Raw genomic sequence first — 17538 nt, 5'->3', positions numbered from 1 at the left:
CTTTGTTAAAAAGTTGACATGATGTCCATCAAAGAAAATTAAAATGCACTAAATAATTGATCCCATGTACTCATCTTCATGTTAAATTCAATAAGTTCAGAAGCAGGACAATGAGTTATTTGTTTAATTTTTTTTTTTTTTTTTTTTTTTTTTTTAACCTTAGACTGCACTTCGTTAGCGTCAATCTCATATTTTTTTGTTTTGTTTCGTTTTGTTTTGTTTTTTTGTTTCTTCAAGCTTAAGTGACAGCGACGGCTAGATAGTGCTACGAGCAAAACGATTCAAGGTTACTGCGACACATGATTAAATTTCGGTTTTCAAGGAAGCAATGCCACCAAACGTCGCGGTTTCACACAAAGAGAGAGAGAGAGGGTAAGAAACAAACCAAAAAAGGTGACAGAAGAACAAGAAGACCTTAAAAGTAGAAAAGGGTATTATTCAATCAATGATACCACCCAGTGTGTTCAATAATCAAAGTTGTTTAACTGAGATAAACAGTACATTGCGCCTTAATAAATTAAGTTCTACCAGTCTCACTGTAACGAAGTTTCTTGTTCGGCGAACCATCCAGAACATTTTTATTTAATTTGATTTCGTTTTCCTTGTAATGAGAACAAAAATCGCCGCCCTCTTCCAGCTTCATATCCGATACAGATAATTGCCATTCACGATCAATAAAAAAGCCATTAAGTTACCAATACGCAAAACACGAACGTCCGGAACTGAATATATCAGTTGCTATTTTGATAATATCATTTTTTTATGTATATGTTCATATCTTAACATTCCGTAAACTCCAGTGCTAGCAGTGGCCGTTCTTTCTTTATTTTTGTTAAGTAGCTTTGTTACCTAATCACTTTATAAATGATTGAATAACTGAGATGCCACAGTTCAGTGGCTTCTGTGTGTCCTGGACCCAGACTCTTTCCTTTACTCGGTCTCGCAACGAGCTGAATAAGTCAAAGATTCATCGAAAACCGATTTGTTCTCAGCGGAATACTTAAATTAATACAGAAAATTTAATCAGCCCAAATAAGAGGAGGTTACATGTAAGTTCACTTAAAAAAAAAAAAAAAAGGAGGCAGGAGTGAACGCGTGAGTGAGTGAATGACTGATTTCCGTTTTAAAATCTTTCGTCATTCTTGTGGTCCTTTACCGTTTTAAACAAATAACAACAAGAAATAAAACAGTGAAAGCGAGGGAAGGAAAACTATTGAATTGCTTATTTTATTTACCGCAGACTCTTCCAAAAGCCAGTACTCCACGATAAGAAAACTCCACAAAATCTGGACTCGACAACAAGTTTATTCTCACTTGAGTTTTCTAACTTGCATTTGTCTACAACTGAGTTGATAAAGTCTATCTGTATGCTGAAATCCGGAGAAAAAAGGAAACCTTGCTTTTTAACAAACTTAACTCTAGAGCTAGTCTTAATATTCCCGACACCAATCTTTAAATCAAAGTATCAAATACTAATTCGAGTAAATTCCTGTCAAAGTAAAACAAACAGCAAAAACAAAACAACACAAAACAAAACAAAACAAAAAAAACTACAAAAAAACTACAAAAAAACTAAAACTTTTCTTTTTCAGTTGTTGTCGTCTTGGCTTTTTGTAAAGCCTTTACTTGGCCTGCCTTGGCAGCCCAGAATGAGCATCGGCATGCTCATGCAGCTTAACGTCGTTGTAATCTCTGTCGTGGTTCAAGATCTCAAAGCGGTGGTCAACAAAGTGATACTCTGGCAACCGGACAGCCTTCTTAGCTCTGCAATGGAGTAATCGAACTCGAATTAGTGACACTTTATTGGGTGCATCAGCATATAATTGCAACATTGCAATACTGTTACATGAGTAAAAGCTTCAATTACTGATGGCTGCAAGCTTCTGAAGTTGACTAACAAAATATTACAATATCTCAGCCGAGGTAATATTGATTGGTGGGAAAATAATTGGGTGTTGCCTTGAGATGCATATAGTTTTGGTTCATGTTCATTATCCATATACGAGCAGTCGGAGCTCAGGTAATGGATTCCACCCAAACATTTACTACTAAAAATTAATCTTTTTTTGTTTTTTTGTTTTTTTGAAAAGATTTCGTAAAATATATCAAATAGTAGTAAGTAGTAATAGTAGCAAGTAGTTTTGAAGTCACAACGGTAATGGCCACCTCCTTCAAGCAACAGAGCCGTGTTAACATCACCCTTCAGCACTCCATCACGCACATACATTTTCTCAGTGGATGGCTCCCATTTCACGGTCTTCTTCTGCATAACTGGGCTATTGGCAGGAAAGTTCACCCCATCAAATCGAATTTCATAGAAAAAACGCTCACGGTTGTCGACGTCTTTCCTCATTCTGATAAAAAAAAAAAGAAATAAAACATAGTCAGTGTTACCATGCAAAGAAAAACAACGATGTTTTTTTTTAAACATGATTGGCTATATAATTTAAAATAGACTTGTACATTAGGATATATAAGAGCATCCACACAGAAGGATAATAATAATATAACCTTTTTGTTTTATTCCCTTCCTTGTAGTTTTACTGAGAGAACCACTTTAGGAAAAGTCGTTAAACTAATTCAAAATATATCATGATAACGTAACACTAACAATAAAAAAGAAGGGAGTAACAATGGTAAAGCTGCACAAATAGATTTATGAATAAACTCCAACCAAATGATAATTAATGGTTAAGAGAGGCTCAAATCAAAGTGATTTGATTAGAACTACGTTTATCCCTAGGGCGCATCATCTTTACATCTTACTTACGTTATGTCGTTTGTGGCGATGCAAATACCCTCGTCTTCGTAAGTCATGCTTCGTTCCCAAGAATACCCTCAGGAAACGACTTCTTGAAATAGTCTGCTATATCTCCTGGGTATTTGGTGAATACCCTGTTGCCGTAATCGAATACTGTTGTCAAGATGTCGAAAGCGAAAGGCAGAGGTCCGCCGTTTACGACTGTCAAGTCCATAGTCTGTTTTCCCCTAAAACACAAACAAGAAACCAAAGACGTAACAAAACCAACTGTTCATGCAATGCAAAACTCTTTTTTTCTTTGTCACAAAGTCCCGAGAAGTAATTACGGCAGAAATCTACTTTGCTTTATCCCAGGGCCCCTATGGATACCGAGCCTCATTGCTGAATGGGCTACCCTGGTAGAATAAAGTTATTTTCCTTGCATGAAGAACAGTTTTAACATTTTGTTAATGCGGCAACATTCTGCCTCTAAATTTAGCCGCAATTTCGCAAGTGAATAGTTGATTTCGACATTGCGAGTCCTACCTCAAACATCCAGAAATATGAACATTACAGTAAGTTCTCCGTCTGAGTTAAGGAGTTGCGCGGTATTTTAAATTCTGCACACTTTTTCAGTACTAATTTTACAAAAATGACAATACATCGACCTCTTACTGCAGCAGGATCAAAAATTAATGAGTGAGAAGTCTTGATATCGCTATGATTTCCTTTAACTATAAGCGCTGTTGGAAGTAATGACCAGAAAATATTAATCTATGAATCTGTGAATCTGAAGCAAAACAATGTTCTACTGTGCAACACTTACCATGATGGTAGACATAAAGTAAGATATCTGCCTTATAAAACTCTTGTTGTTCTTGATCTGCTCTCTGCCAAATCACCAGGTTGAATGGGACCTCAACTCTGAGAGGTGCTGCTCTAACCCTGAATGCCCCAATGGAATTCTGCCGTGAACCAATCGCAATCCAAACAAACTTTGTTAAAAAGCTGACATGATAGCCATCAAAGAAAAATAAAATGCACTAAATAATTTTTCGCGTGCACTTATCTTCGTGTTAAATTCAATAAGCTGAGAAGCAGGCCAATGAGTTATTTATTTTATATATTTATATTACCTTAAACTTCATTTCCTTAGCGTCTATCTGATATGTTTGTTTTGTTTTGTTTTGTTTTGTTTTTGTTTTTTTAAGCTTAAGTGAGAGCGACGGCTAGATAGCTGTACAAGCAAAACAATTCAAGGTTACTGCGACATATGATTAAATTTCGATGTGCAAGGAAGCAATGCCACCAAATGTCGGTTTCACAGACAGAGAAAGACAGTAAGAAACAAACCAAAAAAGGTGACAGAAGAACAAGAAGACCTTAAACGTAGAAAAGGGTATTATTCAATCAATGATACCACCCGGTGTGTTCAATAATCAAAGTTGTTTAACCGAGGTAAACAGTACATTGCGCCTTAATTAATTAAGTTCTACCAGTCTCACTGTAACAACGTGTCTTGTTAGGCTAATCATCCAGATCATTTTTATCTAATTTGATTTTTTTTTTTCCTTGTAATGAGAACAAAAATCGCCGGTCTCTTTTGTTTTTCCAGTTTTAGATCCGACACAGATATTTGTCATTCTTGATCCATGACAAAGCCATTAAGTTACCAATACGCAAAACGCGAACGTCCGGAACTGAATATATCAGTTGCTATTTTGATAACATCATTTTTTTTTATATATATGTCCTAAGTTAACATTCCTTAAACCCCAGTGCTACCAGTGCGCGTTCTCTCTTCATTTCTGTTAAGTAGTTCTGTTACCTAATCACTTTATAAATGATTGAATAATTGAGATGCCACAGTTTAGTGGCTTCAGTGTTTCCTGAACCCAGACTCTTTCCTTAACTCGGTCTCGCAACGAACTGAATCAGTCAAAGATTCATCTAAAACCGATTTTGTTCTCAGCGAAAAACTTAAAATAAAACAGACAATTTACGAGGCTGTCTCTGTAAGAACCGACCATTGATTTTACTTCGAAAATTTGATTTTTCTCATAAGCTGGGATTTCAAAGCCCTTACTTAGTCAATCCCTAAAATGAGTTTTATTTCATTAAAAATTCCAATTGAAGTTTCCTAGGACTGATTGGAGTTCGGTCCGCTCGACACAAGTTTCATGCCCGCCGAAACTGGAAAAATAGCACATATTGCGCTCTAAAAAAAAAATAATATTCGCTCAAAAGTTCCAATTCTTTTTTGCAACTATAGATATATCATAGCAGTTTGTTTAGCCATGTTGCAATTATAATTCAATGTTGTTCCTTCAACGGTTAAAAAAAGATTTTCTACCCGTTAAATCGAGTTTTGAACCAAACGCGAAAATAGCTCTACTTTGAAGGCACGTTTTAAAAATTTGGCACCTGTTTGAAACTGCTGAACTACACGAATAGAAAGTATAAATGTCCCTTAATTTAAAACAATAATAAAATTTGTCTGCCCACTGAGTTCGTCTTACCTCTCTTTCAAAAGAATGATCAAAGACGACTGCTTTTTCTATCAAATTCAATTACATGGTGTAAATTTTCCACCAAATGGTCCAGTTATGCAGAAGAATACGCTGAAATGAGAGCCATCCACGGAGAAAATAAATGTGCGTGATGGAGTTCTGAAGGGTGATGTAAACATTTTTCTTTGTCCCACGCTCGTGTCATGTTGATTAATTTACCTTCACATTTCATTACCGAGCTTAAAATTCACCATCTTTGTTAACTTATCACTACTCACGATGACTTCGATAGTGTTGATCCTAGCAGTATGTAGGACACCTGTCATATATGAACCCAGTTAAATGACCTTGCTCTCCATGAGTTCTCGTAGCTCAGTGGATAGAGCGCCCGCCCGGTATTCGGGAGGTCATGGGTTCGATTCCTGTCGGGGACTCAGAATTTTTCTTTGTCCCACGCTCGTGTCATGTTGATTAATTTACCTTCACATTAACATGGCTCTGTTGCTTAAAGGAGGAGGCCATCAACGATGTGACTTCAGAACTACTTACAACGGGAATGGTGGACGTTTCAAAGCAAGAATCAAGAAGCAAGAATCAGTCATGATTATGAAGTCCATCAGTGACTTCGGCGATATTTTCTTCATAGTAAGTGAGTCACTACAACAAGTGCAATCCAATTTTCATTGCTCTGCAGAACAATGCAATTAATTCCAGTTTTCACTATGCACGGCTACAGATTATGCCATTCTGCGTTTGTCACGAAATTTTGCTGGTAAAGCCCTGATCAAATGGGACATGTAAGTTGATGAGACCTGTAGTTGTAGCACGCGCTTTATTTTGACCACCAGCTATCATGCACTATCATCAGCTTTCACTCACTTTGTCCTTGTTCAAATTCTTCATTATAATCAATGATAGTTTTCCCGCCTGCCCACGCGCATGATGGTTGATGATAGTTAGGAGAGAATCAACTGTACCCACGCTCCGACGAAGTGTTAACGCTCGAATCGTCAGCTTTCGAATCTCTTTACGGTGGCCAATTTACATTATCTTGTTATAAATTATCTTGTTATACTCCCCACCGACGCAGCACCATAGTTTCCTTAGAAACTTTCCCCCTCTATCCACATGTATCATGGACTATCATGCATTGTTTGACCACGTCTTAACTCTCTTTAGGAATTCTGAAAGATTTACCCTTTCTTTGTTTTGCTAATTAGCCTATCTGCCACCTGCGCCTGTTTGTGTAATTTGCAACGTCGAAAAATATAGCAAGAGGGGCTATTTTTTTTTTTTTTTTTTTTTTTTTTGCCACGATTTTGGGAGATTTATTATAATCTCTGCCAATGCCGTTCGATTGGTATCGTTGGACAGACAGGCCACCGTGCCATTTATTCCATGTCAGCAAAGTTACACTATTACGGACCCCTAAAAAACAGCAGGTGGAAAAAAAAAACAAAAACAATAACAAAAAACAACAACAATAACAACAACAACAACAGCAACAACAAACAAACAAAGCAGTAGAACATGTACCCCGGACTAAGGCAGTAGCGCCACCTCAGGGGCTTTAGGCTTTCCTCATTTAATGTTGTGTTGACAAATAACAAAAATTTCAATGATGCCATTAAGTGATAGCTTTTGAGAAATATACGGAATTGAGTAGTATTAGCATTCGTGGCTAACGAAGAAAAAGAAAAACGAACTTTCAGACTGCACCGGCGAAGGCTGACCATAGAGCGTAGAATATCTCACTCCACTAACGTCGACTAATTTCAAACTCTAATCTCGCTGTTTACTCAAATCGCACCTCGTACCCGCCCCCGACCCTCTGCTCCATGCCCGCAAAATAGCGAAACATTACCATGCATTAGTCGTCTTTTTGTCTACACCTGTTTCTTGCTTACCGAGGTCAGATTTTACCCTAGTTCATGCTTTTATCCTTGACTGAGTTTGGCTCTAATACTGATCACTTTATTTCATCACACTTGACCGATTATCAGCCGTGTAACAGCATGCAGAAAAGAGAATTGAATGATGTTCAAGATTTCTCAACACAGATTTCGCAATGGACTCGAAACTCTATCAGAATACAAGGCTAGTACTTAGCCAGACAAAGAAGTAAAAGGATAAAACTTTTACAGGTCGTAATGAAACAATTATTAACGCCAAATCATAAAATTTGTAGTTTTGCTCAATGATGTGATCTTGCTGCAGCTCAAAGAAAGTATGATTGTCCTTCTTGGGGACATTCAAACGACAATTCTTTCTCAATTTATAGCAACTTGGACTCTCTTGCATCAATGGGTGTCTGATCATGAGAAAAACAACACACAGTCATATTCAAGGACAATTCCCAAAAAAGCATTGCGGGTACATGGCTTTTAATAACCTTGTTCTGAGCTTTTTCTAACCAGCAGTGGCACAAAGGCACGAAGCATAGAAAACGATATTTCGAATAAAAATTATAGCATTTTGGTTAACAGAGGTTAGTACGTGTATCACCCATAAATATAGTGAAAACCGTAGATGTAATACCAACGATAAATATAATAAGAATTGACCATAAATATAATACTGATCATAAATGTAATAACTTTTCACCACAAATGTAATAAATCCACCAACCATAAATGTAATAAAATTTGGCCATAAATGTAATACGGCTTAACCATAAATGTGATAAACTGCCTATCACCTCTGAGTCAAGGGGCCACAAGCCCTGCCATTCCCTTATTTCGTCAGCACAGAGTAGCCCGTTCCAGGCTTACGAATAGTCGTCAACGAGTGAACGAAGATACCTTATTCTCTCTCGTTTTTTCCTCGCTCGCCCGCTTCCTGGAACAGGCTACTACATGTACAGGGAGGACAGGGGTTCTGTACACCAATTTGGAGGACTCATTTCCCGCAGCACCGTTTTTGCCCAGAGGCCAAAAACCGAGAAGCCATCATTGTAGTCCGTGCGAACATTTAGAAAGTACTTACAGTATGAGTATCAAGTCTATATACCAGACGAAATCTCGAGTGGTCTAAACTAAGTGCGTTTGAGGCGGTGGGACTTGATGATGTTTAAGTCCGCTTAATTGAAGTGCCGGGAGTTGATAAAGTTTCATACATTAGAAAAGTTTGAGGTTGTTAGAGTAATTTCACAGGCAAGTGAGAAAATTCTGGGACGCCCCGGCTTCAAGCGAAAATAAAACCAAAACAGCCAAGCATTATCCCTTCCGGTTCGCACTTCTACAGCCATTTGTTCGATTCACTTAAAGACTTAGTCATTCTTTTAGAATACATTTGTCAGGAGTGGATTGGGTGGCTAGCCACCCACCTTTTAAAGAAGCAAATGAAAACGGTATCGGACCCAAAACGAAGGCGTATCTCGGTTTCCTTAGACACTGTTAAGGACTATTTTCCACATTATGTTACAGTTTTACTGATTCGCTATCGCCTCTAATAGTTATGATGTTAATACAAACCTCAATATATTTACACAATTGCTTTTAGTATTAGCTGCTATTTGAAGAGTTAACGTTGTAATAAACCAGGTTTTGTTCTGTATTTTGTTTAGTGTATGGCCCACGTTCTGGTGGGATATCAAATATATCTACCCTGGCTCAAAAAAGTATTCCTGGACTACAACTTTGTCCAAAGCATAGTAATCTTGCTTTAAATAGTTCCACTTCCCCCATCCCTTCTGCAAGCCAGCAGTTTTGTCCTCCCTCCAGAACTATTAAGTGATTGACTGGGTACAAAACGGAGCCATCCACTACCTCCCGCTAAATAGCTTGAAGGATCTTTGCTAACGGACACGGAGTGCACGATTTCTTTCGATTTCTGGTAAAGAAATTTAAAATTAAAACAGACTTATTCTCTGTAAGGTAACGTTTGCCTGGATTTCTGCCTCCTCTCTTCTTTTCGAAACCAGAACGTCTCAAATACATTTATGGTTCTTATTACATTTATGGGTGATACAAGTAAAGAGTTTCACGCATGTAGGACGGCGACGGCGAGGACGACTGCTATTTAAAAAAGTGTGTTTGGAATTTCGCATTTACTTAGATCTATTCAGTGTGTTTGTCGGTATTAAAACTGTTTACAAGTTATATGTTACGAATCCGCTCAGTTCCTAATAGAAATTCGCAAAATTAGCCGTAGTGGGTCCCCTTGTCCAAAAAATTGAAAATTGGTCATTTCATGTTGTTGCTTTGCAGAGGACGACAAAGGAATGTACCAAAAAATAAAAAGCACGTGCACAACCCTTCTTCTGCTCATTAAACCTTTTGTCTGGTGACGTTCTCGTTGCCTTTGCCGTCGTGTTTTGCATAAGGTCCCTTTCCGATGGACCCGACAAAAAAAAAAACAAACAAACAAAAAACAAAGAAAAGAATAATTGAGACGGCGCAGCTTAGTGGTTCCTGGAATGTGTCGACGCAGACTCTATTCTACTCGGTTACGTAACGACTTGAGTAAGAATTTGATGGGGAACGAGAAGTTGAAAATTCTAGCAAATCCAATTTTGTTTTCACAGAAATACTTCGAATAAAGCAATAAATTTCATCACGCCTAAATGAAAATTTGTAGGTTAATTGAACTGACTTAAAAAAAAAAAAAAAGGCTGGGATGAGTGAGTGAGTGACTGACTGTCTGACTGAATAACTTATTTCAGTCTGCTTTACGTCTTAAACCATTCATGTTGTACTTTACAGTTTTAAATAAAAACAGAAAGTGAGAAGAATAGGGAAGAATTATTTAACATTTGAATTGTTAATTGAATTTACCGTAAAAGTCACTCTTCCACAAGCCAGTACCGTAAGAAAGAAAATTCCACAAAACTTGGCTTCGAGAACAATTTTATTCTCATCCAAGAGGGTGCTGCCGATGTAGAGCGCCCTTTGGGGGAACTAGCTCAGCGAGCGAGGTACCCCTTGTTGTAAAACAGCCAAAACAAGTTCAACTACAAGATTTATTCAATATCCTCTTTTCGATCCTTGACCTTTTTCTTTCTTCTCTGGATTACTCTTCTCAGAAAGTTCTTCTCTATTATTCACATACAGTATGCCTCCTTTTCAAAATACTCTTCTTACAATTGCTGATTATATGTATTTTCGAACGCTTAATTAGATGCACACACACTCATTATCTTTCCGTAACAACTAAAAGCTTAAAAAATTGCTAGCATATGATTATCACGCTATTTTAGTCACTTACCATATCTTCCCCTTATGTTAAACTTACACCTAAAATCATTCAATCACTAAAAATTCATTCAATCCTAAAATCATTCATTCTATCACTGGCAAGTAATAACACTAAATGCTGCTAGAAAACATTTACCGTAGAGAAACCCAAGTTCAATCAAATAATGAAAAAAAAAATAGTTAAATCCCGACATCAGCTCTCAACTATGCTATATGATACTGTAAACAAGAAGCAGCGTCCACATTGAGATAAATATTCTGAACTAAAGATGGATTATATCTAAAGGATACATCAGAACTTTATTCCATACAGTTCTTCAAGTAACGCATTTACTGGAAATTGTAAAATCAGCTGAAAGTATTTTCGCAAGTATAGGTGTCAGAACCGAGCCACGATGTCCCAAAATGGAAGGGGCCAAATGCGTCAGTTCCATTATCAGTAATGGCAGATCCCGAAACCTCAAAAACACTCCTCTCTAAAACCCAAAACTCATAACTAGAACCAAGTAAAATACTTAAATGTGTACAGATGGACGCTGCCTATGCCTCAGTGGGTAGCTACAGAGATATTGTTTCCATTGTAATAATTACTTAGGCTATAAAATCAGATAGTACTGTTTCATCTTTATGGAAACGGTTTCACATTTTAAGTTTCCAAAAAACAAGTTGTTGTCTTATTGTCGTTTGTTGCCTGGCAACCCAGTATGAGCAACAGCATGCTCATACAGCTTAACGTTGTTGTAGTCTTTGTCATGGCTCAATATTTCAATGCAGTGATCTACAAAGTGATAGCCTGGCACCTTGACACCCTTCTCCTTAGCTCTGTAAAGGAAAAACAATCCGGATCAGTGACACTGGGCTGGGTGCGTAATCTTATAAGAGATACAATTAAACTATTTTCCTCCTAAAAACACCTATCACTGATCAGTACCTGCTTCCGAAACTTCACTAACATGATAAAAAGACTTTATCTTTCTCTCCTACATGTAGGTAAGGTTATGTGATGGGTACATACACAATGGGTAGTTTTAAACTTTGTGATCCAGCTAAATTTGGAGTCATCTTCAACCGCAATCTTCACAAGGGACATCCATAATCAAGAAGGCAGAGCTTAGGTTACTGATTCTGTTCTTACATTATCCACCAAGAATTGTCTATGTCTTGAGGAAAGCTTACTTGTAAGTAGTTCTGAAGTCACATCGGTAATGGACATCTCCTTTGAGCAACAGAGCCATGGTAATATCACCCGTCAGCACTCCATCACGCACATACATTTTCTCAGTGGATGGCTCCCATTTCACCGTCCTCTTCTGCATAACTGGACCATTGGGGGGAAAGTTGACACCATCAAATCGAACATTATTATAGAAAGTGTCGCCTTCCATTCTGATCAAAGAGAAGTGACACATACTCAGCTTTACCAAAGATACGTAAGCAAAGATACAAGAAAAGGATTTAAATAAAGGCATGGTTTGCAATGTAGTTTAATAGAAACTCGTTCAATAAGATATAAGTGCCCTTGTACAAGGGGCACGGCAGTGATACCAGAAGCAATTTTTGTTATTTTGGTCCTTATTGATATAAACACTGACACTTAAGAATTAAAAGATATTTAAAATTCTAGTTCAAAATATTTCATGATGAAAATTTCCAGGATCATCAAAACAGGAAGGCGAAAAGACTCTACTGGGTTTGGAACTGAACAAATTTTATCAATCTGGAACACAATGCTACTTTTTTCCATGCACAGAGCAGATCAGCTTTACATTTTACTTACTTTATTTCGTTTTTGGCGATGCAAACTCCCCCGTCTTCGAAAGTCAGGCTTCGTTCCCAAGAATACCCCTTAGGAAACGACTGCTTGAAATAGTCTGTTATATGGTCTGGGTATTCAGCAAATACCCTGTTGCCGTAATGGAATGCTGTTGTCAAGATATCGTAGGCAAAAGGGAGAGGTCCGCCTTCTTTGACTTTAAGGTCCATACTCTGTTTTCCCCTAAAACACAAAAACAGGAAACCAAGGGTAAGGTAAAGTCTGTTCATATGCAATGCATTAGTTTTGTTCAGTCACAGAGTCCTGAGAAAAATACGAAGACAGAGATGTACTTAAGCTGATTAGTGTAAAGAACAGTTCTGAAATTTTCAGCTAAGTTCGTTCTCTTGGTGCAACAGCATTCATTCTGTTACTTTATAAAGCCCAAATTAATCAAGAAAATATTTGCTTTCGACATTGAGAGTCTGACGTCAAACATTCAGAACCGTATGATTGTTGTTTTCTTGGTAGCTTTGTTCTACACGCACCATGAAACAGTACAGTACGTTCCGATTGACCGAGTTACTGAATTGCTCGCTCTTTGAAATGGTGCGCACTTTTTCTGTGCTTTCTTTGACACTAATGACGACTCGACGACTCTTAATGTGGCAGGATACACTCTTTTGTAATGGAAAAGAAAAGAGAAACCAAGAGAAATAAGGTAGAGAAATAAAGGTAGGAATCGCTTGATTAACTAGAAATAAAGAGGTTTTTATAACTTGGCATTTAACAGTCTGGTATAGCCCCGGCCAGTAATTTGCTTGGCTTACAAATGTATGGCAAATAGAGCTTACGCCGGAATTGGCATATTAAACAGAAGAAAATCAATCCTTAGCCCTGCAATTATTTTAACATAGAGCGAAGCTGAGTACATTTTAGGTATCGATTTCAATGTAAGGATAACAAACAAGAATTGTAAGTCTCAATGTAGATTTTCTCGCTATGTTCTTCGTCACCTTAATGGTCGCAAGCTCTAAGGGAAGAAAGGTAGAGCCTGCATCTGAGGCAATATCCCGAAAGAAATACGGCTTAGTCGAATTCTCCAGTCTAACTAAACTAAGCACTGCTCGAAAGGAGACGACCGTACAACTGACCGCAATGATTAAACATCTTTAAGCTTTTACTTACTCGAAAGGCTTGCCGTCTCCCAATCCTTCAATAACAAACGGATGCCCGTTTACAGTGCCTTCCATACGCAGCTTGATCTTCATTTCTGGTTTAATCACACTCTGTGGAATGAAATTGGGATTAATTCCAGATCTGTGAATTTGTGAAATTGAAGTACAACCTTTTCTCCTGTGCAACACTTACCATGATGGTAGACGTAACGTAAGATATCAGTCTTACAGCTCTTGTTGTGCTCGATCTGCTTTCTGCCAAATCACCAGGGTGAATGAGACCTCAGCTCTGAGAGGTCCTGTTATAAAACCCAATGTCACACCCTAAATCTACTTGAACCAATCACAAGCCAGAGACACTTTGTAACAAAGCTGACCAGATGTCTCCGCATCCATACGTGGAAAGTAAAAGTACACAAATTAAATCATTGTTCAATTAAAGCCTATTTTAAGGTCTAATTAAACGAGATAAAAAAGAAAACTTAATTAATTTTGTTTGTTTACCTTGCAATTGAACCGCTTTTCATGTTTCATATAACCGACATAGAAAGCATAGTCATTTTACCGCCTAAAAGGGAAACTTGATTAATTAGAGGACTCTGTCAAGCAAAATATTGAATTCATGCATCGTTTATGAGTACTTTGTTCTTAAGGGCAAATTAATAAAATCAAAAAAGGAAACTTAATTAATTGTGTTTATTTCACTTATCGATAACAGTCATTTTATCGCCTAAAACAGAAACTACCCGATTAGTTATAGGCTTCCATCATACAAAATATTAGATTGATATACACGGAAGTACATAACTAGTTTTTTTTTTTTTCTATTTTTGGAACATTCAATGGAAAGCGACGGCTACTTCAAATACAGTTGTACAAACATAACAATTGAAAGGTTAACGCAACAGCTAATTAAATTACGGTTTATGTTGATTAAAGAAGGCTGTTTCACTTACCTAACACTTTTGCGACTTTAACACGAGAGAGAACAAAAAGAAGGGGTACCAGAAGAACAAGAAGACTTAAAAGTTGAAAAACGCTATTAAATTGATAATGATACCCACAAAAGTTTTCAAATATCAAGACTGGCCAACAGACAGAAGAACGCTCATTGTTAGCATTGCGGTTTAACGAATATTAAAATATGAACACATAAAGAAAATGGCAATTGCCTGTGTCGGCGTTAAAATCGGCCAGAATTAAGACATAATTTCAATTTGATCAAATTATCACTTGGTTACTTTTCTTGGGTTTTTACTTGAAGAGAAAAGGTAGGCAGTATGTTTTGTCAGTGCATACCTACCGTCTTGATGTTCCTTTGCCTGTTGTTACAAAATTGAACAATTGGCCCATTTTTTTTTTTCCAACTCAATTTCACTTTTAAGTCAGTACTCTTCCTTTGCCACTCAAACTGTAACACACCAATTATGAAATTTACTGATTAATTACCAAAGCTGACGCCACTGGCTCGTTTTGAAAATAACGCTTTTCTTGGCACCTTGTCAATTTGCAATTATCTGACACCACAACGCAAGGTCTGAGTAGTCTCTTTCAATTTTTTTTTTTCTCTCTCTCTCTTTTTATTTTTGCCTCTTGTTTGGAATAAGAGTAATCTTTATACAGAATACATGGTTGTCTTCGAAAACATTTTCAAAAGGAGAAATGAAATCCTGGACGCGGATCGATTCAATTAATATTGCAGAAATACCTTCTGGATTTTATTGTTTCTACTCTAAGGGCAAAAGTGAATGAAATTATCTCAAATTTTTCTCAGGGTTACTCGACAAACTTACCAGTGTTCACAAGCTCTATACAGAGCAGGTATGACCCAAACTTGGTCTAAAAATTTGTTTTGCACATAAGCATTACAAGCATTGTAGTTATTATTAGTTTAAAGTAGCTTATACGTCTAAAAATCTATGTATTTCTCCAGTCAGTGCATTTTGTGAACTAGAACCAAGGACGTGGCATTTATCTTTCTGTTTCAACTTTAGCTCCTGTACAGATAACAATGATTGCCAACAAACCCAGAGGGGGTAACAAGTTAAATTAGTATTTCATTATAGTGGACGTACTTTAATAATCAGTAATTTTTCAGTTTAGACTCAAAAATGACTGCGCTTTGGATTCTATGTTTGACTGGCACTTAACAACGGTTGTTCCAAGAATGCCGTACTGTTGTTAAGAAAAGGGTCTGTCTTTACAAGACTATACTTGTGATAATTTTAAAAAAATTGACACCCAACAGGCTGACCATTCTAGAAGGACAAACAATTGGTAGACAGGCGTTAACTGCACTTGCGCCTATAATCATCTCAAAAACATACAAAATAATTACAAGTCTAGGAAGGGCGTCGCAAATTTGTTTGTTTGTATTGGGGCATTTAGCTTAGATTAGTAGTCTTTTTTATCCAGATGTTATCATTAACTTAGAAGAAAAAAGAAAATCAAGGAAGTATCATATCAAAACCTCTTGCACCGAGCATATTAACATTCCAGAAATATTTCTAGTGACGCCCCTACAGGAAACAAGATAATTTCATATTTAATAATCTAAGCTAGTTAATAACTTAAAGCGAAAAGTATTTCAAAGTATTTCGGTTATTGTTTCAACTCATTGTAATAACGAAATCTAGAAATGTTCATTTAATAACAAACCCAGCGGGGAGAACTGATCTAATCAGCTATTAAGCCAAAGCGGACGGGCTCATATCATACCATTTTTGTATCATTTTTCATTATGATTTATATTTTGACATCTGAAGCAAACAATAAACGCTATTTTTATTTGCAGGAAATATATCAGTTTTGATACGTAGATGCATTTACGAGTATTATTGTAAATTCATTAACTTTCCTCTACCTTCTGAAGTCCTCTTCTTCTGTTACTTCTTTTTTTTTTTTTTTTTTTTTTTTGTCTGTCATGTAAAAGCCAGAAAGTTAAGGATGGCTTTAATATAAATGATTTTTGCAAAGTAGTTTGTAATTATTTTATCAGGCGGCGTGGCAGCTTTAATAAATTGTTTGTTTGTGCATGTGTATTTGAGATGGGAAGGACTGCCTTTTGACGCTATATGTGACTATCATAATGTGACGGTAGATAGCTGCACTGAGAGAATGAAATTTGAGCGTTCCGCACCAAGCTCATAGGTCAGTCTGTTTCACTGTAGTGCAAGCCTAGTTTTTCTCAGTTTTCTCTCTCAAACTTCTTTTATTATCTAACGTGCCCACTTCAATTCTTAATTCAATTTCATTTGCCTCTCGAATTAATGTCCTTTGCCTGTTGTTGCAAAGTGGAGCAATTTGTTTTTCGGTTCTTCAACTCAATTTTACTTTTCTTTTAGGACCCTTCGAATTCTTTTGCGATTTAGTTTATTGTAAGGGTACTAAGAGTTTAACCTCTTAAATTAACGAATCACGATGTACTGTGTGACAAACGAATGCAAAAAGCCCGCAACTTAAGTACTTCAAACGCTTAATTTATATTTTAATTAGCTGTTGGATGTTAAATGTATCATAGGTATGAAATAACAGAGGTAGTAGTACTGTAAGCTACTCTCAGATTATGATTTGTTACACTCAATCAATCCGCGGTAATCAAAAACTAGTGGGGCCAATGCGATCTAAAACTGCGTAACGCCCTAGAATATTATGATCCATATGGCGGTACGTAGTTATACGGCAAGAGACTGGTTATATAAAATTAGTAAATAGAAATCATTGATAAGAGGAACAGGGTGAAAACTGTGCACAGTGATTCATGTGCAGTTCTTTATGCGTTACTCGGGATTAAGTTTTGTCTTCCATGAACGACAGTCCATGCAGCAGCCATGAATTGATTAAATTGACAGAAAAAAAAGAAAGAAAGAAAGAAAGAAAAAAGAAAGTAACAGAAGTACAGTACTGCAAAAGAGGAAAGTTAATGAATTTGAAATGATACCCATAAATTCATCTAAGTATCAAAATAATATATTTCCTGCAGATATAAATACCGTTTATTGTTAGCTTTGGATGCTAAAATTGATAAATCATAATTAAAACATGGCATGATATGAGCCCGTCCGCTTTGGCTTAATGGCTGATTAGATCAGTTCTCCCTGCTGGGTTTGTTATTAATCATACTAATTATGAACGTTCCTAGATGTCGTTACTAAAATGAATT

General features: G+C 36.8%; 1 protein-coding gene, 1 long non-coding RNA gene and 1 pseudogene across 2 annotated transcripts; all 3 read right to left on the bottom strand.

Annotated features, from left to right (window-relative positions):
- Positions 1-123: 123 nt before the first annotated feature.
- Positions 124-15998, bottom strand: LOC149113277 (uncharacterized). Its single transcript, XR_016206761.1, has 2 exons — positions 14745-15998; positions 124-158 (listed from the first exon to the last, which is right to left on the bottom strand). It is a non-coding gene; the product is annotated as an uncharacterized LOC149113277 (long non-coding RNA).
- On the bottom strand, positions 1724-3403 carry LOC149113278 (GFP-like fluorescent chromoprotein cFP484; annotated as a pseudogene).
- On the bottom strand, positions 10197-13761 carry LOC110067254 (GFP-like fluorescent chromoprotein cFP484). Its single transcript, XM_089288220.1, has 5 exons — positions 13570-13761; positions 13387-13487; positions 12223-12441; positions 11622-11831; positions 10197-11267 (listed from the first exon to the last, which is right to left on the bottom strand). Exons 1-5 carry the CDS (start codon positions 13570-13572, stop codon positions 11120-11122), a joined length of 681 nt encoding a protein of 226 aa, XP_089144346.1. The 5' UTR covers positions 13573-13761; the 3' UTR covers positions 10197-11119.
- Positions 15999-17538: the final 1540 nt, after the last annotated feature.

The sequence above is a fragment of the Orbicella faveolata genome, unplaced genomic scaffold (genome assembly GCF_042242905.1).
Source record: "Orbicella faveolata isolate gen_17 unplaced genomic scaffold, um_ofav_v1 contig_15, whole genome shotgun sequence".
Lineage (NCBI taxonomy): Eukaryota > Metazoa > Cnidaria > Anthozoa > Scleractinia > Merulinidae > Orbicella > Orbicella faveolata.
This window is presented reverse-complemented; position numbering and strand designations above follow the sequence as displayed.

Excerpts from the sequence above, each read along its gene's own strand:
- LOC110067254 (XM_089288220.1), bottom strand. Across the intron at positions 11,832-12,222 it reads ATCGCCAAAAACGAAATAAA|AATGGAAGGCGACACTTTCT; the intron begins GTAAGTAAAATG and ends CTCTTTGATCAG. Across the intron at positions 11,268-11,621 it reads GACTTCAGAACTACTTACAA|AGCTAAGGAGAAGGGTGTCA; the intron begins GTAAGCTTTCCT and ends TTTCCTTTACAG.